The sequence below is a fragment of the Apostichopus japonicus genome, chromosome 16 (assembly GCF_037975245.1).
Source record: "Apostichopus japonicus isolate 1M-3 chromosome 16, ASM3797524v1, whole genome shotgun sequence".
Classification (NCBI taxonomy): Eukaryota; Metazoa; Echinodermata; class Holothuroidea; order Aspidochirotida; family Stichopodidae; genus Apostichopus; species Apostichopus japonicus.
In genome coordinates, this window is record NC_092576.1 from 29,577,384 (window position 1) to 29,599,622 (window position 22,239).

Sequence of the window (22,239 nt, forward strand, 5' to 3'; positions counted from 1 at the left end):
TCACATTGATGTTAGTACTCTTCGAGGTATAACTCATCACCATGATGTTGACATGTAACTTACATATAGTTTTCTATCTTGTTGAATCTGATCTTTTAATAATGGTTTTCAGAGCAATTTTCGTACGTTATTGAGTGGGCCGAAGCCTAACACAGCATACTAGGGACAACGGTCTACCTAGGCTTCATTTGTATATTGAAATATTAGTTTCGCGCAAATAAAAATTGCCTGTTTAGAAAATTGCCTGTTTCTTAAACTTTGAGACATCCATAATCAGATTTATCGGCTAGAGACTGATTTTCGACACTCCTTGTCCAAATTTGATGTCCAAACTAAACATGTTCTAGTTTGAGGCTTGATTTCTGTCAATTAACGTTTAGTGTAAATGCATCACATGTCAGTCACATGATTAATGGTTTATATAATTATTGTATCTCCAATAACTCATTCTCTGGATAGAGTCATTTTGCCGTATTATTGAAAGGTACATAAGCTGTTGACTATGGCATATTTCTATGAATACTTTTGGATTTGGTTTGAGCATTTAAATATCTCTGCCTCATTGCATATTTCCTCGAATTTCAGTTTCATTCAGTATGTTACTATGATATGATAATCCTTTTGAATGTATTAACATATTGTGTTTTCCTATTTTCTTTTAGAGTGAGTACCGTTTCACAGTGTAGCTGTTTGCTCCACCGCCCTTTACTTAACTGCACCTTTACTTTCATTTATGCTTTGCATTGATTTCCTAAAACTCACTGGCCCATTTAACCCAGTGTTATTCTTGAACCCCAATAGAGAGACAGAAGAGAAATTTTGTTTGTTTTTGACTTTTGTACGAGTCTCCACATTTGGTAGTACGAGCGGGGTTCAATAAATTTTTGAAATCTAAAAAAAGTAAAGGGCGGTGGATGCAATGACGACGTTAGAGGAACTGGAGGATCAATTGGACAGGCTGACAGGTTCCCTGGGGGAAAGGCAACAAGACACTGTTTATGTCCTGCCGAAAGAAAAGAACTTGAAAGCATATACGGTTGCTGCAACGAAATCCATTGTGAACTTCAAAGAAGACGTTGAGGCCGCAATACGGTTAAGGAAGTTGACTAGAGAAAGTGCCGCCAACTTTGTCCTTGCACACATTGAGGGGGCAGCTCGACAGGAACTGAAGCATCGGGACGATAGCTGTAAAAAGGATGCTGCGAGGATATTGAGAGTCCTCACAGACACCTTTGGAGAGAGGATAACCCTAAGTAACGTGATGAGTCCATAGCGGACTTCGCCTACACTTTAATGTCCTTGAGTGACGAAGCTCACTGGAATCTCTGGCGTCCCAAATGCCATGGACACTATCGAGGAACAGTCCCAGGACGGTTTGAGAGATACAGCTCTGCGGAGGGAGATAAAGCGTATGATGGAAGATAAGCCCTTGGTTAAGTTTACGGAGTTCAGGGACTGGGCGGTTGAAATGGAGCTGGAGGATTCCATACACAAAAGGCGCCCAGGACGACGGACAGCTGCTGTTTCGTCGACAGAAGCAGAATTTGCTGGGGCCTTGGAGACTTTGTCCACTGCCTTGCTGAATCAGACAGAGGTTCTGAAAGGAATTAAAGCTCAGCAGGCTCAACTTGTCGCCCGCATGGACAGTTTGGAGCAAGCAAAGTTTGGAGGTAGACGTCCTCAGACCAGCAGAAGAAGATCACAGGTCCAATGTTACCGGTGTCAACAATATGGACACTATATCAGGGAATGCAAAACAGCCCTTCCAGCTCCACAGACAGCCAGAAATCTGGGAAACTAGGTTCACCAAGCTCCGCGAGCCAGGAACTGGGTGTGGATGGAGTAGAGGTTGGTGGCTCATCACCTGATTTTGGCAACGTTGTAGGACTTGTCCTTTTGTTAAAGCTACGATAGGTGATTGTTGTAAAAGTGTAAGTGCTCTTTTAGATACAGGCTCTCAGGTAACAACTATCAGCAGTAATTGCTTTGAACAAATTTTTCCAGGTACCACTTTGAAAGATGTTACTTTTTGAAGTCTTAAGGCAGCCAATGGGACACCCATACCATTTAAGGGTTACTTCCAGAGTAAAATAGTGTTGGGGGAAGCCTGTGGTATTTTAGTCGTAGATGGTGACAAGCCGGTTCCGATCTTAGTAGGCATGAACGTCTTGCGTTGGTTAAGTCCAGAAACCCTTCTTAAGTACTTAGGTGTTGAGAGTAGTAAGGTGAAGACAGGGATGAGTGGCAAGACTACAGGTTTACTGAGAGTTGCAGGTTCTGTGAAAGTTAAGGTTCATGCTCAATGTTTCTCAATTCCAGACATGACATGTCCACCTGTTTCTGTAGAAAAAGAGGTTATTTTTTAACCTAGTGCTCAGTTGCCTAAAGGCATTTTTATTGTGTCTGTCCTTTACGCTTGTGTCTAAAGGTCACTTGCGTTTGCAGGTCATGAATTTGAGTAAGAAGGATGTTGGATTAAACCTCGTACACCGTTTCTTCTTCAGTTTCTTCTTTCTGTTGATGATGGGTCTGTCTCGGTAGAACAGATAGAGGTTGGTGAGAGTCAAGCTGCTCTTGGTCCTGAGGTTGAAAATTGGTTACATAGTTCACAGTTGTTGTGGTCAGGTTTGTCAACAAATCAGCAGGCGCAAGCAAAAGAATTGTTACACCAGAATCGTGATGTCTTTGCCAAGTCAGATGAGCATCTTCGTTTCACCGAATCTGTAAAACATCAAATCAGGACTGTGGATGAGGAACCAATCAAGCAGGCATATCGACGGATACCCCCACGTCAGTTTGAAGAGGTCCGGGATCATATCCGAAAGTTGTTACAAACCAAAATAATACAACAGAGCACCAGTCCGTATGCTTCACCGATTGTCCTTGCAAGGAAGACTGATGGTTCTCTACGACTTTGTGTGGACTATCGCAAACTGAACTCCAAGACGAAGAAAGACGCCCACCCGATACCAATGATAGAGCGCAATGGGTTTCATCACTAGATCTCTTATCCGGTTACCATCAGGTTGCAGTAGATGAAAATGACCTCCATAAAACCAGCTTCATCACTCCTTTTGGACCTTATGAATGTAATGCGCCGGGTACCTTTCAGCGCCTTATGTAAACTTGTCTAGCATATCAGTTCTTCCGCTCTGTTTTGTGCTATCTTGACGATATTCTGGTGTATTCTGTCAATTTCGAAGATCACTTGATCAGGTTGGGTGTAGTGTTTGATAGGCTTCGTAAGTTCGGTCTCAAGATTAAGCCTAGTAAATATCAGCTGTTTCGTCCAGAGGTGAAATATGTAGGTCACGCTGTTACTAGGGATGGTGTTAAAGCAGACACCTGTCGTATGGCCTGTTGTATCGAGTCTGTGAAGGTGAAAATATTTGGCAGTTGCTTCTTTACAGAGTCTTAGTTTGTGATGTTATCCGTGCTTGTCATGATGACACGAGTCACCAGGGAGTTAAAAGAACAATCAGTCTAGTACGGAGTAGATGTTATTGGCCACGTATGGTAAACGACATAACAGCATGGTGCGAACAATGCGATAGGTGTGCCAGAGCCAAACGACAGCCACGTATCAAGGAACCGATGGAGAGTATTTTGGCTTACCGTCCCAACGAGGTTGTAGCCATGTTGACACAACACTGAACTTCTGTTCTTGCTTTATGGGTAAAACAGGAGCACCATGCAAGCATCAGTTTGCAGTTCTCACGCACTGTCACATAGATTCTTGTAACTTCCAGATGGATGGTGATCATGAGGATCCCACTAGTGCTGAGAATTAAATCCCTGACCTTCAGCCATCATGGGGTCTGTCACAACAGCGGGACCTCCAGAAGAAATTCTTGAAGAGGTCTCAGAATTCAAATTTCCCTCAAATAAGGAAAATGGGGATTTCATTTCTTTGAAACAGAGGATAATGTTGGTAGCTGAGAACATTTGCCAAAGTGTTCCCTCTGGAAAAAAATTGTGAAAATGTCAACTGAATCGGCATTGGACTCAGGCGTTGACTTGCCTATGAACATAAGGTCTGTGAAGAGGGTACATTCACATAGACCTAAAATTGGTGTACAACACACTGCTGTTGCACGAAGAAAGTCTGCGTTAGGCGGTCGGAAGTCTCTGTTTACGGGAAGAAGGACGAACATATGAAAGGTGCCCTGTGAATAGAGAGGAGCAGATTGTTCACAATCTCTGATACCAGCGAAGAGACCAAAGAAAGCTCCGCATAGTCTTTCCACATGTGTTGCTAGAAATCAGAATGTCGGTAAAACGCACAGTGCTAGGTAGCAGTTGCAAAATACTTGATATAAAGAAATGAATAAGCAAGAATATGGAAACAGTACTAAAACACTATGACTAGGCCTTTGTTCCGTTTTATGGGGAATAAAATGTACACTTGCAGATGGAAAAGTATAAGTCATTCTTGGATTTAAACCACTTTGCTTATGGTTGATATACATCTTTGTTTGACCTGTATATTGTTGTATCACGTTGTAAATATCTTGTTCAAATAATACCTGAAATATAATTTTAAAAAGAATGTCATTTCTTACTCCTACTAGACGAGCCATGTTTTTCGTTTGTGCGCAGTGTTTGGCATTTGTTGTGGCTTGTCAATTTTGCGGCGTGATGTATCTTGTTTTTGGGCACTTTGGCGTTAGCAGCGATATAGGCAGCGCATAATTCGGCGAGTCTTATAGCGCAGCGCGGTTTGGCAGCGGGAACTTCAAGTTGTTGCTATGGTGCTAGGATTATTAAATTGTGACTTACTCGTCAAGTTGCCGTTTGCATGTTAAGAAGTAATTTTAGTTGGCCGTTTAATCAAATATGTTTTAAAAAGTCTTTGTCTGATCCTGTATTTAATGAAAATTTGGATTTTCTGCGCCTGGAACTGTGTTTTAGGTATTGACTAACATCAGTAAGATAAAAACCACATTTGACTTTCCTGACTTGTAAATTATCATTGCTTTATTTACCGGAGGTCCGATTGCAATCAAATAACTTTTCCTGTGAGAGACGAGGTCCAGTAATTAACGGTTTATTGTGGAAACTGTCAAATATTTGTTGTAAACTGATGAGCGATTTATGCTAATAACAGAGGAAGTACTACCCTTGTTTTAAAATGCAATAAATCCTCTCTTTTCAATTTTTCCCGAATTAATATCTGTTTCCCTTGTCTATCATTATAGCCAGTCATCTGCCTTTAAATTAGGATACACTTTCCTAAAACGGATGTACCACATTTTGGGGCTGAGACCGTTTTCCCTCTATTAAGGTCTAGAAGGAAAATAAACAAAAGAAACCACAATATCTTCGGAGTTTCATATATAAGATGACCATGCACCAAAACCATGACATAACTTATAATATCGATTTCCAAAACCCCACACGGGGCTCGAACTCGCTCGAATATCGCTTTTGATTGGTCATTGACCCACGTACAATGTACACTGTACTGCATGCCATGCCCGAACGGTTACAAAAATCGCCTCCAGGTCTGCCTGCCAACTGGCAAGTTGTCCACTAAAATCTATCACATCTATTTCTCCAACATTTTGTTTTCTTCAAATAATACGTTGCAAGTGTTGGGTTGATGCTCAAAGATGTAGGTTGGAAACCTCTTGCCGAAAGACGTACAATATCGAGGCTGACAATGTTCTAGAAAATGCAGAACCAGTTGATTGCCATTGACCCAGCACAATATGTTACCTCAAAGAATCATTAGACTAATATAGGATGTCTTTTTTCCCCGTACTGTACATGGTTGGAACTATGTATCTGAGGAGTCTATTAGGGCCCAATCTGCTGAAGCTTTTAAATATCCAGTTAGACTAATGCACCCTTTTTGAGGAACAGTCGCCCAGGAACAAACCTGGGCACGAAAACCAAACTACCGAAGAATAATCCGCTCTCAACCCCAGTCCACCTGGAATCGGAACTGACTGTGTGATCATCGTCAGGTGTGCATCACCATTCCCTTCGAAAGGGAACAGATACTACACATGATCTTAGCCAAAAGGTCGAGAAGCGCTCTCAGTTAGACTAATGTCCCACTAATGTCCCACAGCCAACCTGTCAATCAAGTGCTTCTCGGCCTTTTGGCTAAGATCATGTGTAGTATGCACACCTGACAATGATCTCACAGTCCCGATGCAAGGGGAAGGGGACTGGGGCTGAGAGCGGATCAGTCGTTTGGTAGTTTGGTTTTCGTGCCCAGGTTCTTTCCTGGGTGACTTTTTCTTAAAAAGTATCAAGTGCATGAGTCTTGAAAGATGAAGTTAGCGCAATACTGGAAGAGTGCGTTTCACGTGCAGAAGAAAACGGACATGGAATAAAGGTCAACAGAACCAAAACAATCCCAGTCTGTATAACAACTACCTGAAACCCACAAACAGAAATTTCTCAGTAACCCACATGTGTATATAATGTAGCGTTTAACGTGACGTGAAAGGACTCGGACACAAAGGCCAACAGAACCAAAGCAGAAATACTCTACAAACCAGCCCTAAAAACCCAACTGAAAACCACAAACAGAATAGAAGAAGAAGAGCAACATATCAACCCATACATACCCTCACCAGCACATTGAACAATAGTAATAAATACTGGTTAGTACGGAGGAGAGCCAAACGGTATCGGGTAACGGCGTCAGGTTGGAACTGTAGCGGATTTTTCCTTAGCGTAAATTTAAAGTGCGCCCGCCTTTCATAGAAATAGAGAGTCGACAAGGGGAAGAAAGGGGGCCTACGTACCTGTAATTTTTTCAGTTTAGTAGACCTACACCTGCATCTTAATTTATCCCTATAGACAAAACATAGTTGTACGTAAGGCTGAAGTTTGGCAAAGGCTAGATCTATCTAGCCCTACTGCACTTTACATTAACAGGCCTAATAACTGTACTAGTAGGCTACTAGGGCTGAGTAAGGGGCCTAGGATACTTGCGACCAACAATATCTCATGAACTTAACTTATTGTCCAAAAATTAGTTTCCCTTAATCGTACCTACATTTTTGGAGACATGATTGCCTCTCATTCTTGGATCTACTTAGCTGATAAGATTAAGGTTATAATGGGAAATCATGTTGCCTGCAAGAATCGTCGTCGTAAAAGCAGTAGGCTTAGGCATATGCCTTCTTGGATGACTAAGGTTAAAGGTTAAAGTTAGACGTGCATTTAGACTAAAACGTCGAACGCGGAAATTGTTTAGGATTTCTAAGTTTAATAATGAATCTCTTTTGGCCTAGTTCAAAATATATCAACTAAAGGTAGAACGCTAAGTCTCTGAAGACAAATTGAACGTAACAATTTTGTGTCATCAGCCAAATGAATGTTGTTATGTAGTAAAGTTTAGTATTGGTGACCTTTGTAAGAAAAAAAAAAGTACATAAAAAGACAAAGGCAATTATATAATGCAAAGCCTTACTGCAAACTTGTGCCATCAACATTTTTGCTTTAGGCTAATATATTGATTTCATTTTATCTGAAGGTTTCCACTGAATGATTAAGTTCTCCAAGCAAAATGGGCTTCATAAAGTTGTTTATGTAGTGCACACTTTTCCGAAGTGGATATGATGTAAGATAAGATGAACTTTATTAATCCCCACAAAGGGTAATTGAATGCTCGTATACAACAAAAAAGATAAGCGATTACAAAGTATGAAAACATGTGTACATATACAACAGGAGGAACGAACAAAAATCCGAAACAATACAATGCACTGTGAGGAGAGGAGAGGACGAAAATAATAACAGGGCAAGCATTAACGTCTAAGAAGTAGGTTGTGTCGTTTCATATATTGTGGAATGAAGGAAGAGGGGTGTCTGTTAGTTGTAGCCAACGGCAGCCTCATCCTACCACTTCTAGGGATGATCGCTCTATTCAGAAACTCGCGGACTGGGTGGTCTTCATCAAGAAGGATCTTTTCCAACTTAACCCCCAGTTGGTATTGATAGGACGAGGCGAAGGTTGGCTGACTGTCCCCAATGATACGACTTGCGTGTCTGATCAGAACACCAACACGATGTGCATCTTTCCTAACGTTGCCTCCCCATGAAACCAAATTATACTGCCAAACACCACAAATAATAGAGTTATAGAACATGGCAAGAATGTTGTTATTAATATTAAACTTGTAAATCTTGTATAGTATATGTACAAAATGATTGCAAATATATTGGCAAGTTGATTAGCACAAACTTTCAACACACATGGCTGCAGCCCATCCGGGCCAGCGGCCTTCGATGGATTTAGTTTGGCAAACTCGTCACATACTTCATCTGCAGTTACAGTTAAAAATGCATCAGGGTGCATGTCATTACCGGATAATAATTTATGCAGTTCGTCAGCCTCCTCTGAAAAATCGTGGCAATCAAACCTATTATAGAACATTTAGTTCATTAGCATATTCCATCAATGTATCGGTTAATTTACACGAGTTCTTTGTATCATTTGTGAAACCACTCATCAGTCGCATGCCAGTCCAAACTTGTTTCATATTGTTCTCAGTAAAGTGTCCGTCTATTTTAAGTCTGTACGTGTCCTTCTCCTTCTTCAATACCTTCTTCAGTTCTTTTTGGAGAGCTTAAAGGGTAGAAAACTTATTTAAGGGGGTGTGCCAACTGTCTTCACCTTTCCACCACACACAGGGTTCAAAATAGACAGGGCGAAGGGCAATTCAAAAATCGCCCCACAAAAGAAATAACGAGGACGGAAAAAAAAATGCCAATACCGCTAAAATCGCCCTCCACATGTACTGCTCAGTCAACGGGCGCCGCACGTTTAAAAAAGATGACACAATACTGTCAAATAAATCAGTGAAAAAATTATTCCGACTGGCGATTCTTCTCTTAACAGCTTAGTTTGACGTTCGCTCACACACGAATTAATAAGTATATAAAAAAGTATATATTTAAAGATCTTCGAACGATGGCTATTTTCATTGTGATCGTGTTATACACATAAACTGGAGAATTTTATAGCCTAAAACTGTAGCATTGACGAATTAGGAGCCTATTCCTATATTTTTGAAATCTTTAAACGATGTCTATTTTTATTGTGACTGTTTTATACACATAAACTGTAGAAATTTATACCCTAACAAACTGTACAATAGGCGAAGTTGGAGCCTATTCCTTTATTTTTGAATCTTGAAACGAATTTTTTTCCCGGATCGTTTATACACATAAAGTAGGCAATTTGATAGCATAAAACACTGTATTATAGGCGAATTTACAGCCTATACCTGTTTTATTTTTATAGAATCATGGAAGAATCGGTCGAAGGAAAAGATCGTAGCCGCTGTTTCGAAAATGAGTTAAGAGGAACATGACAGATTGGTTTGACATAACCTACCAACTTGCAAAACATGAACAACCATTCACCAACTAAACCTGGAGAAAAGGCATGGTGTCGACCTTGGAAATACCTACATCAATCCAACACAGCTCGTACCTTTACAAAGTTTCTGGCTGATGATATTTGTCAGGGCCACTGGTCTGAACACTAACTGGATTGGCGACTTGCCGCTTTTGAACGCTAGTTGGTCTATTCCCTGTGAAGCTACCGGAAGTGGCTTTGCGGACATCTTGAATCACCCAAAAAGACGCCAAATACTTCTTGTTCTGTTACTAGCTAGGCACGGCGTTAGCAGTCAGCACTTCGCATTATCCTAAAGAAATAACTTCACCCGACTTGTTTAATATGTGATGTTTTGAAAAGAATGCCCTCCTGTTCAGCCTATGGGTGCACAAACCGGGATGTTCGTGGAAAACGAGAAAAGGGGTTAACATTTCACAGGTAGGCTATGCCGAAACTTGGGATGAATCCTAGTTTGTCGTTTAATGTACTACGTAGTATGTACTGGCGAGATTATGGATGTGTTTCGCGAAAGAAATAAGTTACATCATAAGTAACGTTAGCTCTTTGTCATATTTAGGTCTACTTGCATCAAAGAACAGTTTTCAGTACAGTAATAATTGAAAGGGTATACAAAGGCTTATCACCTGAGTTTGGAAAACAGACAGTTGTTGCCTAACTCGGGGCTCAAGCCTAAGCTTTACTTACTTTACAGGTGAAATGATTTCGTTTCTACATATTAATTTTATAGTTGTTTCTTATGTCTACCTGGTTTCATCATCTAGATTCTAAAAGAGTGAGGAGGTGGCAGTTACACAAAAGGAGGGCCAACTGGACACATGCAGCAAGGTCTCATCTCTGCTCTCGGCATTTCAGTACAGATTGTTTTCACAGAACTGGGCAAACTGTTCGCATCAGGCCCTTTGCTGTTCCGACGATATTTCAATTTCCAGATCATCTCCAAAAGGTAGGTCATGTTATGATTGCATATTCAGTTCAAGACATAAATGTCCTTCATATATCATCTATGAATGCCAAATGCCTCTTCAAATTCGAGGTATTTTGTACGAAAATTATGTGATCCTTTTGTTGAGCAAAAAGATAATGTGCATTTCACCCCAATCTCATGTGGATCTCACAATTGCAGATTTCATTCTTGCAGAAGCAACTCATTGAAGTTTTACAAATTGCAGGTATTTACACAAACTTGATGATGCCAACTTTTTGCCCTTAAACAACTACCATGTTTTTCACTTTAGTTTGTTTGTCTATAATTCTGTTTTGCTTAAATTTCAAAGCTCAAAGCAGACACTTAGTTCATGAACTTGTTCAAGATACACCAGGGTCTCTTTAAAGAAATTGAGTCTGGGGAGGAGAAGGGGCATTGCTCAACGGGGGACCGTCATGATCATGACAAGTCGGCAGAAGCAGAACGCCACTACACGCAAATACACTGGCCTGACTAAATGGTCTCTACTGTTGGCTAAGTTATATAACCGAGGGTCTGTGAAGGTGGGGTGGGGGAGGCCTTTGCCCCACATTCAGTACATTATTAAAGGCCTCGAGATACTGATACTGTTCATGATTCTTTCGTCTCATCCTACAACAATCCTTTCCAACAAACTCGTGCATTAAAAGTCAACTCCCAGATTCTGAATTTACAGTTAATGGGAGGTCATATGTAATTTGCAGATCATTCCAACTCGTAAGCCACCATCTGCAAGACGAAACCTGCCCAATCACATGTACAAAACGTGAATTACCAAATGCGGAGTGCAGTGAACCTGGAGTGCCCCTAGAGATCATACATATGCTATAATGGAGTCTCCTAGAAAGCTTTAGCGCAAGCTAGATGATGCTGTGAATCACCTTCAGATTTGTCAAAAGAAGCTGAAGATGGAACAGCAAAAGTCACGTCGCTTGAAAGTCAAGGTAACAAGCTTGACCGCACTGATAGCTACGTTGTTAGATGAGAGACAGATATTAGAATGCTGTGCAGCTCAGTTGGAGACAACTTTAGGTGGAGTCCCGAAAGCAATTATCGGCAGGCTTTTAAAGCAGAAATGCGGTAAAACTGGTGGGGCATATCCTGAGGAACATATAGCATACAATTATATGAGGCAGATGTTTGGACTGGCCCTGCCCCATCCTCGTCAAATAAAAGAGCATGGTATAGCAGTATAGATGGAGCACCTGGCTTCACCAAACCAGCGTGTGCAGCTCTCGAAGCAAAAAGAAAGGACAATAGGGCCAACAGAAAGGAGAGTGTGTGTGCTGTGATGCTAGATTAAGTAGCTATGGACTATGCACATGGACAATTTCATGGTTACGTTGACATTAGGAGTGGCAACTGACGATTCAGCACCAGTTCCCAAAGAAATGTAATGGCTGTATCAGCAAACCAGTCGTGGAAGATACCTATTGGCTATTTCCTCATCAATGGAATGAGAGGGGTCAACGAGCAAATCTCATCAACCAGTGTCTACAGAAGCCTCATAGTGTGGGTGTTCATGCAGTGTCACTAACTTGTGATGGGCCTTCGTGTCATTTTGCTGATGAAACTCAAAGAGTTCATATCATTCTTGATGTGCTTTTTACGTGACCCGTCATACGGGATACCAAACGTCACGGCCAAACGGCACTACCAAACCATCCCATTCTTACAAACGAACCTCAGGTCAAGCGAGCCAAAAAAAGTACATACGCTCACCGACCTGCAGAGACAAAACGCCCAACCCCCCACTGAAATATTAAAAAACTACAAAAGGACGACCAGCAGGCAGCGAAACAAAACACCCTTCCCCAGCACACCACTGTCCAAAAAAGGCAGCCCTAGATAAATGATTGATGATTGATGATTGATGTGTGTCATATGCTGAAGGTCCTTCGAAATTCTTTTGCTGAGGGAGGCCTTTTCAGAACTAGTGATGACGAACTTCTGGATGGCAGTATATAGAGGAACTCAAGCTGAAAAGAACAGGTCTCAGACTTGTAATAAGTTGAGGAATGCTCATATGCAATGGAAAAAACAAAAGATGTAGGTGAATCTTGCTGCCCACGTTTTCACTACTAGTGTTGCAGGTGCCTTTGAGTTTTGTGACAAAGAACTCAAACTGCCTCAGTTCATGTGATGTGAGGCAACAATTGAATTTCTCAGGCACAAAGACAGCGCGCATTCGACGTTATTAACAGTCGCAACCCTCTCGGCAATGATTTTAAAGCACTACAATCAGTACTATTACAACTGTCTTACTTAAAATCAATACATTTAAAGAATAAAATATTTGTTTCCATTATGTGCCTTGATAGTTTACCTTGTCGGTACTCTTTTTGTATTCATTTAAGGGTAAGCTGAAACTGCAAGCACCCAACCAGTAAAAACAATAGCAATTTAGCATAAACATGTTATACCACAGTTTCTGACTCAAGAGATCGCTCTGAGATTACAACTGTTTGAAAACTTTTAAACAAAATTTAGTCCCCTCCGCCACACCAACCCCTCTATGCTGCTTTCGACCGAGAATATAATCGGAAAGGCTTTTGAGTTGTCCATATTGATCTGCTTTTGCAACCCTCATTTTACTCAGTCAATTGACCGCAATAAAAAATCAATCTAATGTTTCGTATAGGGGCACGTCTCCCGACCACATCCCCCCTCAGTGACACACCTAATATCAGCGCCGCTTCTCTTGATACTTTGTCTACAAGAAAAAGCCATAAATCAACGTTCAAGTATCGCTAGCATACAAAAACAGTGCACCGTATCGCTCTTCTTTGGTCATCACACATGGCGGACAGTCACTTCACAGGGTAGGCAAGTTGCTCCAAATCCAGTTAGTGCCTGTACACTATCAGTAGATTATCTTCAGTACGATACATCAGTATTTTCACAGATGGCAGCACTGACAGAAGTGTTAAAGAAAGGAGTTGGCGTAAGTTAAGTACCTAGTGGACAATGTCCCAGAAATGTCTTCCTATTGATGAGTGCATTACTGCATTTGTGTCTTTCGGTTTGAAAGCGTTATTTGACTCTATACTTGTAATGATCTTAAAAACATTCATTCTCAAGATATTTGGCATCTTGCTTAATGCAATGTATGTATGTATATAATATAAACAGTAGTCTTCTTACTCCTCCCCACCCCCTCCCACTCTGTGTCATTATCACGGATTCTTTTCAAGAGAGCAGCCGACAACGGTGTAAAGACGGACAGAGAGAGTATATGAGTTTCACAAGTTCAATATAATTGTTAACAACAACAATAAAATTAATATTGGTTACATAGAACAAAATAAATCATTATTTTCTATATATATATATATCCTTTTAAACTTCCACTTCTATACTTCATATGGCTTTCTTTCTTATGGTCCTAGTTTTGTTCGTTGAGGGTTCTGTCAACGTTTATGGTTACTACACAAATGAATGTTCTTTCTTTCTATATACGAGCGTCGGCCTTTTCCTGTTCGTAGTTTCACGTTCTCTTTCTTTCCTCGTTCAAGCTTTAATTTAGTTTCTTCCCTGCCTCTTTTGCCATCTATAAAAGTACAATAAACACCGAATTTAATTCGTAAAGTAATGAGTCCATGTTATCTCAATGAACTAAAATTCTGAGCTAACATGTTATAATTAAAGAAGAGCAACTTACGGTTTTGCTTTCGGTTCAAGACAGAGATTGAAAAGAGAAAGCACGTGGCTTTACTGTTCTATTTATACCCGATGCCGACGGAATTCCGATACTCGTTAACAAAAAAATGATTACGTAATGCTTAACGATACACAAAACCATGGCTAAATAATTAGCATCCAATTAAGTAAACACGTAAAGCAATCAATAAAATACTTGAGGGGGGTTATCCCTGAACGGGTTGTGACAGTCATATTGTTTGCAAGGGTAATATGCTGGATTAAAATTATCGAAAGATAAAGATTATTTGTTTCTAATTTAGGATTCAAGATGTTGAAATGCCAAAGCAGATGGTGTATTGGATTGTATCAACACAATGTTCGTAGAGAGAGGAAATAGAGAATGGAAGACGAATCTCCTTGGCTTTGGTGCTGATGGAGCTGTGTTAACTTTGGCAGAAATGAGGGCATATTTGCAATGTTGAGTCATGAAATGCCATGGTTAATAGGCATCCACTGTGTAGCCCACGTACTGGAACTCGCTGCTAAAGATGCATTCAGAGATACTTTTTATACTAAAGAGGTTTGTGATTTACACTTTATTTCAATGTCAAAGAAAAATAAATGCACAAAATTCAAGGATATAATGCAAAGATGTTTAACAAAATATTTTATAATTTGATTGATCATTTTGATTTAGGTTGCCTGGGTTTCTCTGTAATTTTCAGGTTCATAGTTTCTTATCCTGCTTTTTACGTGCTAAGAAACGGACACGGACCAAAGGTCAACAAAACCAAAAACAAACCCAGTCTGTAAAGCAACAACTGAAACCCATCAATCTCCCACTAACGCAGCGTTTAACGTGACGCGAAAACCCCAAACCTCAAAGAGAAAAATTAATCCCAACCTATAATATGTAACGACCACACAGCCCCAACACCTACCAACTAACTCAAAATTTCATCCGGGGTACGCCGTCCCGATAGTAGACGACGGGCTTGCGCCAGCGTCTACGAAAGGCAGTGTCGGGAAGCCGTGCATGGTCCGCCTCCATGCGCAACCTGATGTCACTCTGCACGAGGGGGACAACATCCTCTGCCCTCCAGACGTCCCCGTCGAAAACTAGGCGGCATCTGCTGTTCCAGATGTGTCTCCTGATGACAGCGGCAAACAACAACAGCAGATCCCTAACCCAGGTTGGGCACACAGGGGGCAACAAACCATAGAAAACAAAATCACTACTAATGGCCCACTGTGTGCAACCAATAACACCAATAACGAAGGCGTGAAACCAATCCCACACCAACCGGACAAAGGGACACTCCAGCAAAAGGTGTTGCATAGTCTCGATGGCTTTACAGCCCACACGGGGACAAATCCCATCACCTAATCGCCACCTGACTAGGCGAAAATGGTTAGTGATGAGGACCCCATGTGCAATCCTCCACGCCAAGTCCCTGAGACGGCTATCTAGTGACTTGCAACACACAGACCGCCACACATCTGGAGAGATGGCGGTCCGGCAAGCCGACGGGCACACAGGCGCGAGCATTGAACGAAACAATGCTGGGTATAGCACAGAGGGGGCCACGTTCAGCAGAACATGTGGCCCACCCTCTTCTTTGATTCTACGAAGAGAGTCACCAATCTGAGTATAGACCCCAGAAGGGCGTGTCGCCTTTGGCCGGTTATTGGAGAAGGATCCGGGCCAGTGGTGTCGAAAAAGAAACCCACCCCAGTACCTAACAAAAAAAGCAAAGGGAAACGAAGGATTTTCAAAAGCAACAAAAACACCTTTCAAGAGGAGAAAGCGCAGTTTAGATGGTAGGTGGACCAAACCAAGCCCACCGCTCAAGGGGGTCTTATATAGAACGGTCCTTTTGACAAGGTTTGGTTTGCGCTTTCCCCAAATGAAATCAAAAATGATCCTCTCCAGTCGCACCAAGGCATGATCCGGTGCGGCGATCACCGTACCAGGATACCAAAGGAGAGGAACAATAAACCTATTTACAACTGTAACCTTCCCAGGGAGGGAGAGCCACCTGTGACTGAATGTGTCGAGCCTTGCCTCCACCTGATCAGCCTTCTCGGCCCAAGTGGTGGCCTCCGGGGCACCATAACCTAGCCAGATGCCATTTACCTTGATCATGACATCTGACCAAGTAGCATCGAACGGGAGAGATTGGCCGCGCCAACCTCCCAATCGCAGCCCTTTGGTCTTGGACTTGTTCAGTCTGGCACCAGTAGCCTCTTGGAAGGTGGTCAAAACCTTCGATAAAGGCTTGAAGGAGGCGAGGTCCGACACAATACAAGTGACGTCATCGGCATACTGCACGCATTTAACTCTAGCCCCACCCGGTACGTTGAAGGGTCGAAATCCAACGCATCTGTCCAGCGAGGTACTGAGCGTTTCGCTGAAGAGAACATACAACAACGGGGAGAGGGGACAACCCTGACGAACTCCTCTTCGAACCGGGAAGGGACCAGAAGTTAATCCGTTAACAGTGACAATGCTTGTCACGTCCTTGTATAGTAACGAGACCCAACGAATATATACGGAGTTCAATCCGAAGGACTCTAAGGTTCTGAACAGGAAGTCGTGATCTACCATGTCAAAGGCCTTTTCCTGGTCCAGTGAGACCAGTGCACATGGCAAATCACGAACTTTAACAAACTCGATCAAGTCCCTCATCAACCAGAGGTTATGTTGAATACACTTGCCTCGCACAGCACAAGTCTGGAGAGGACCTACAATATCCGGCATGACGTCCGATAAGCGATTTCCTAATGCTTTGGCCAGGATTTTGTAGTCCACATTTAACAGCGTTATTGGACGCCTATTTCTAGGGTCTAAAGGGTCTCCTGACTTTGGGAGGAGAACAATATTTCCAACCCGCTGTGTTTGGCTCATGTAATTCAACTGGAAAGCGGTAGCGAACACATCTCTCAAGTCCCCACCGACGACCTCCCAGGTCCTATAGAACTCTGCCGGGAGGCCATCGGGACCGGGGGACTTTCCCTTCTTCATCGCTGCTACCGCTGTCCAGAGCTCACCAACGGAGAGATTGGAGCCCAAGCTATTATTTTTACTCTCAGGGGGGGCCTTGTCTATACCAGACAACAAGTCCTCCTGGAGATCCTCGCTAACAGCAGCCCTGGAGTACAGGTTCGAAAAGAACGACCCAAATACCCCTAGAACTGCCTGCGGGCTCTCCACGACGACCCCACCAGGATGACACACTGCCCTTATTCTGCGGTCAACCACAGACTTGGTGTCGTCCCGGTAAAAACGAATAGTGGGCTTTTCGTCCGCTTCAACAAACTCGATTCTGGCACGCACTCGGGCTCCGTGCAGTTTCTCATCGAGAAACACTCCAAGTGCATGCAGATCAGACGATGAACCATCCCTTGCTCTATTGCACAAGGAATGGAACTTGAATCTCCGTTGGTGAGCTCTCTCAACACAATACCTTATTGCGAACTGCTTGATGAGGGACTTGACCTCGTCCCACCAGACTAACGCATTGGGAAAAGCAGGCTTGAGGGACTGCCATCCTCTGTACTTCTCGACAAATTGCTCCTTGAAGTTTGGCTCTTTAACAATTTCCGTGTTCAGCCGCCAAAGTCCCTTCTCCACATGAAAGGACTCCGGCAGCTGCAAGCGCAAAACAACAGCGTCATGATCAGATAAAGGACATGAAATAATCGAGCACCGAGATCGAGGAAACTTGCGCGGGGCATAAAACCTGTCGAGTCTGGATGAAACTGTTCCATCTGGTTTATGCCACGTACAAGTAACCACCTGGGGATTTTGGGACCTCCAAACATCCACAAGATCTCGGTGCTTGAGAAACATGCCTAGCTCAATCATGCCGGTGGTACAATTGGGGGACTCTTTCCTCGAACGTCTATCTAACGCAGAGTGAGGGACACAGTTAAAGTCCCCCCCCAAGGATACAATTTGCCTTACCCGGTACAAAGGATGGCAACACCGTGAAGAAATTTTTCCTACATGCTGGCCGGTTGGGGGCATACACATTGCAAACCACCAACTCACCCCGCGTGAGCCTTAAGTGTATGCACACCACCCGACCTTCATGGTCTTTCTCCACTTTTCCCACACAATGACACAGTTTTGGGGACACCAAAATTACAGTCCCGCAAGATGCCCCTGATCCAAAGGAGGCATAAAGGCCTCCTCCCCACTCCAAGGACCAAACATGAACATCACTCTCACAAGATATGTGGGTCTCTTGCAAAAGGACCACATCCACTTGGAGCAACTTGCAGAACTGTAAAATCCGTCGCCTTTTTGGGGTACCCCTCATCCCATTCACATTAAGGGTGACGAGGGATAAGGTGTCTGGTGTCATAACCTGCGATGTTTTCCCAACACGGCTCTTTTCAGGCCCTTAGCGGTGTTTCCCCTTTTCCTACGACCTAGCAGACCTCTTAGCTCCTCGTCACAAGGAACAGGAGGTCCACTAGCGACCATCGTGTCCGGTATAGTGGAAGCGACTGCGGGCAGGGTGGAAGGGCCGCTCGAGTCAATGAGATCAGTGGCGTGTTTTGTCTCATCAAACCAATCGGAGGACTCCTTAGCCACAACTACTAAGGCGGAAGCACAGTCCTCCATTGGCGAGTCCGAATCTGGGCCACTTAATGTCTCTTGGGCCGGTTGACTCGAGGGCCGACTAGTGTCACCGATAGCGGGCGTAGCTACCGGTGAACCAGTACAAGCGGCATCCTGCTCCGCATGCCACTCCGCTAATACCATCTCCGCCGTTTTGTCCTGCTCCGCCTTAGTGGGCAGGCTGGCAGTCTCGGACGGAGCGGCAACTTCCTCCAGGGACGAGGTGGAACACGAAGGGGAGTTGAAAACCTCCACCGGGGCGCTAGTGTCGGACACTGGGGCGATGAGAGGAGCATCAGGTGATACGGTTTGAAAGGCCGGGACGGGGACCGCTTCAACCACGCCCGTAGCCACTCTCGCGGCGTATGAGCGGTCTGGGCATAAACGAGCGAGATGGCCCGTTTTCCCACACGAGTTACATACGATATCCCCTTTACACTCGGCCAGGGTATGCCCAACCTGTAAACAGCGGCTACACCGCTTGTTCGGGCACAACCTGGCGTCATGCCCTTCCAGCCCACACCTCCAACAAGTGCGAGGCTGGCCCGGGTATGCAACGTGGGCCCTGTGCCCATTAGCCCACAAGGTAGAGGGGATATCGGACTTGAGTTGTAATCTAACTCGTCTGGTCCCGGTCTTTACACCCTTACATTCAAGGAATTCCGGCTCCTCGTAGCCGGTTACTTTCCCAAAACGCCCCAGTGTCCGCACAACAACCTGTTCAGACATGTCCAGAGGGAGATGGAGGACTGTCAGCCACACCGAACTGTCGTACGGTGTGACCTTCAGTCCCTCGACTCCCTCCAACACATGGACGCCTCGGACGCGGGCAGCCTCCGAGGTAAAACGAACATCAAAACAATTCATACCCCGGAGAGGTTTACGCTGAAGCGCGTCAACCTCTCCAGGGACTTTTAAACCAACAGAACGCAAAACTGAAAAAACTTGTCCGGGGACGACCTTAGCCTCCCCCGAAAAACTCAACAATACGATTTTGCTGTCACGGCGAGCCGCCATGACAGCTAGGGGTGTGGCAAAGCCACGCACCTATACAAAAACCAAAACGAAGCAAACCTAAAACACACAAACTACACTAACACAAACTGCAAACTAAGGAAAGGCCAACGTAAAAACACAAAAAGGTGTGGTCAATGAAAAGTGGAGAGCAGCCGAAAACACGTCCGCACTCCACGAGAACTGAACTGAACTCTATCCTTCTATCCTCTATCCTTCTATGTTGGATTGTACAGAAAGTCACCGAAACGTCTTCGAGAGTTCAACGAGTTGTCAGTGCTACAGCCAACACGTGTTGATGGCACACGATGGGTAGACCATAGGAGACGGGCGCTTCTGGCAATGGAAAGGAATTTACCTGTCCTTGTTGGACACTTGAATGATGTTGGCAGTGATGAACAACAAGCTACTAAGCGAGAGAGGATGCTGCCAACATTAGAGGCTGGGTGAAAAGAGTCCATAATGTAGGTTTCTTCTACACATGGCCTTATACATGTACATATTAGAGGAGTTGTCCCATCTTTCCCTCATCTTCCAGAGAGACAATATCAGCTTGCCAGAAGTCACTGATAACATCACAGGAGGGGCCTTGTGAAATAGCTCCTGCATCACTTCCATAGCATCATTACAGCACATGGATGTGATACTGAAGCAGCGATGGCAGAGTGGGTGCGGTTAAAGAAGATAGTACGGAAGTATTATCATGGAGTGGGGTGGCAGGAGCTATGGTCGAGAATAATGACGGGAAGGCGTGAGGATTTCTGAAATATTTTTCACCTCATCGAAATTATTCAAGTCATTCCATTGGCTACCTCAAAGGTGGAAAGGGCCTTTTCCCTCATGAATAGGGTGAAGAGTGATTGAAGGGTCAGTCTTTCGCACATTTGACGATCTGATGGTCATCTCCTTGATGGGCCCAAATGAGATGGGGTTTAATGTTGAGTTAGCTGTGACTTCTTGGTTTGAGGCTGGAAAACAACCAAGACGACCACATGTCCAGCCTTATGACAAAGAAGTGCACAATCCTACCGTGCCACCTGCAGGAGGACTAACAGATGTGGAGAATTCATTGGTGTGGTGTACCTTTTAAAATTTGCGTTAAATTGTGTATTGTGTAACACCTTGAAAATGAATTATCTTTGTGTTTATCAGTCTTTATTCGATTTTGTAGGTACAATTTATACAGGAAAAACAGCCCTCGCAACACCAAAAAGAGCCCCGTGATCAGTAAAACAGCCCTCGTGCTGCTTGTGCTGAAAAGAGCCCTCTTCAGCCAAAAATTATTTTCAGCCCGTCCACACATGAAACCTGACCAGAAACCAAGGAACACCCCAAAGAAAAGAGCAATCTAAGAAACACAAGATACTCAAAGTACAAAGTTCTTCGAAAAGAAAAAAATAAAAGACTATGGTAGATCTTGAGTCTGAAAATAAAATTCTGAAGAAACGCATGAAATCACTTCCGCAAACTGTTCGCAGTAAACATGAAAATTAAAAAATTAGGGGGCTACTGCAAGAGCTGAAAGACAGGTACTACCTACATCACGATGTTCATGCATGGCTTGAGGAAAGTTTCAGTGGGTTAAAGTTTACAGCCTAAAAAATGAGATGGCTAACTGCAATATAAACCCACGTGATATTAGATATTCTAATGCGCTTCCACTCCACTTCTACCCCCTAAAAGCATACAATTTCAGAAGAAAGGTGCTTAACCTCCCAAATCCATCTTCCCTACGACAATGGCGATCTTCTGTTGACTGCCCAGCTGGTTTTTTGAAGGAGGTGCTTCTTCACTTACAGAAGGAGACTGTATCTATTAGTAGATGGTATGTCTAGTAGGAAACAGACAGAATGGAACCACATTAAGCAGCAGTTTGAGGGATTTGTTAACTATGGTGGTGTTGTTGCAGAGCTAATTGGCAACCTGACAAGCGAATGTCTTGTTTTTATGGCCGTATGTATTAAGCAAAGTTGGAAACATGTAATTGGCTTTTTCTTTGTGAACAAACTCTCTGCTCAAAATTAAGCACGGCTTATAAAGTCTTCCATTGAACTTCTTACAGACCACGGAATGAATGTTCGTGCAGTGACTTTCGATGGTTGCTAAACAAACCAGTCTTTACATTATCTTAGATGCTTGTCACATGCTAACATGCTAAAGCTAATGAGAAACTTGCTGACATGAAAATCCTGATTATTTTAGGTGAAAATGAAATCAGTGGAATGGAGGTTCAATGAGGAGATTGTAAAGTTACAAGAGAAAGACATTATTTATGGCAAATAAATTTACAGCTAAGCACATGCAGTGGCGGAGACACAAGATGAACGTTAGCTTGGTAGCACAAACTCTAAGCTGTTCTGTTGCAGATGCAATTGACCTCTTCACGGAAGACTTAAAGTTGGCCACATTTGCTGGTAGTGAAGGAACAACAGAATTCATCCGTATCATTGATGAATTATTTGACAAACTTAATTCTAGGATCCGCTCTGGAACAGGCAGCAAAAGACCCTTGGCGAAGGTTTCAATGCCAGAATGGACAGATTAGTTCTGTAGGTGCATCATCAAAGTTCTGGAAAGTATCCAAGATGTGAAAGGTACTTC

At 43.2% G+C, this 22,239-nt stretch overlaps 1 protein-coding gene across 1 annotated transcript; it reads left to right on the plus strand.

Annotated features, from left to right (window-relative positions):
• The first annotated feature begins 3,041 nt into the window (after positions 1-3,041).
• On the plus strand, positions 3,042-11,379 carry LOC139982502 (uncharacterized). Its single transcript, XM_071995397.1, has 3 exons — positions 3,042-3,089; positions 3,555-3,777; positions 4,187-11,379. The coding sequence occupies exons 1-3, from the start codon at positions 3,042-3,044 to the stop codon at positions 4,294-4,296; spliced, it is 381 nt and encodes a 126-aa protein (XP_071851498.1). The 3' UTR covers positions 4,297-11,379.
• Positions 11,380-22,239: the final 10,860 nt, after the last annotated feature.

Bases quoted from the DNA above. Each gene is read 5' to 3' on its own strand.
- LOC139982502 (XM_071995397.1), top strand. From the start codon at position 3,042: ATGACCTCCATAAAACCAGCTTCATCACTCCTTTTGGACCTTATGAAT. The intron at 3,090-3,554 runs GTAATGCGCCGG...ACAATGCGATAG, and splicing joins TCCTTTTGGACCTTATGAAT to GTGTGCCAGAGCCAAACGAC. The intron at 3,778-4,186 runs GTGCTGAGAATT...AGAGAGGAGCAG, and splicing joins TGATCATGAGGATCCCACTA to ATTGTTCACAATCTCTGATA.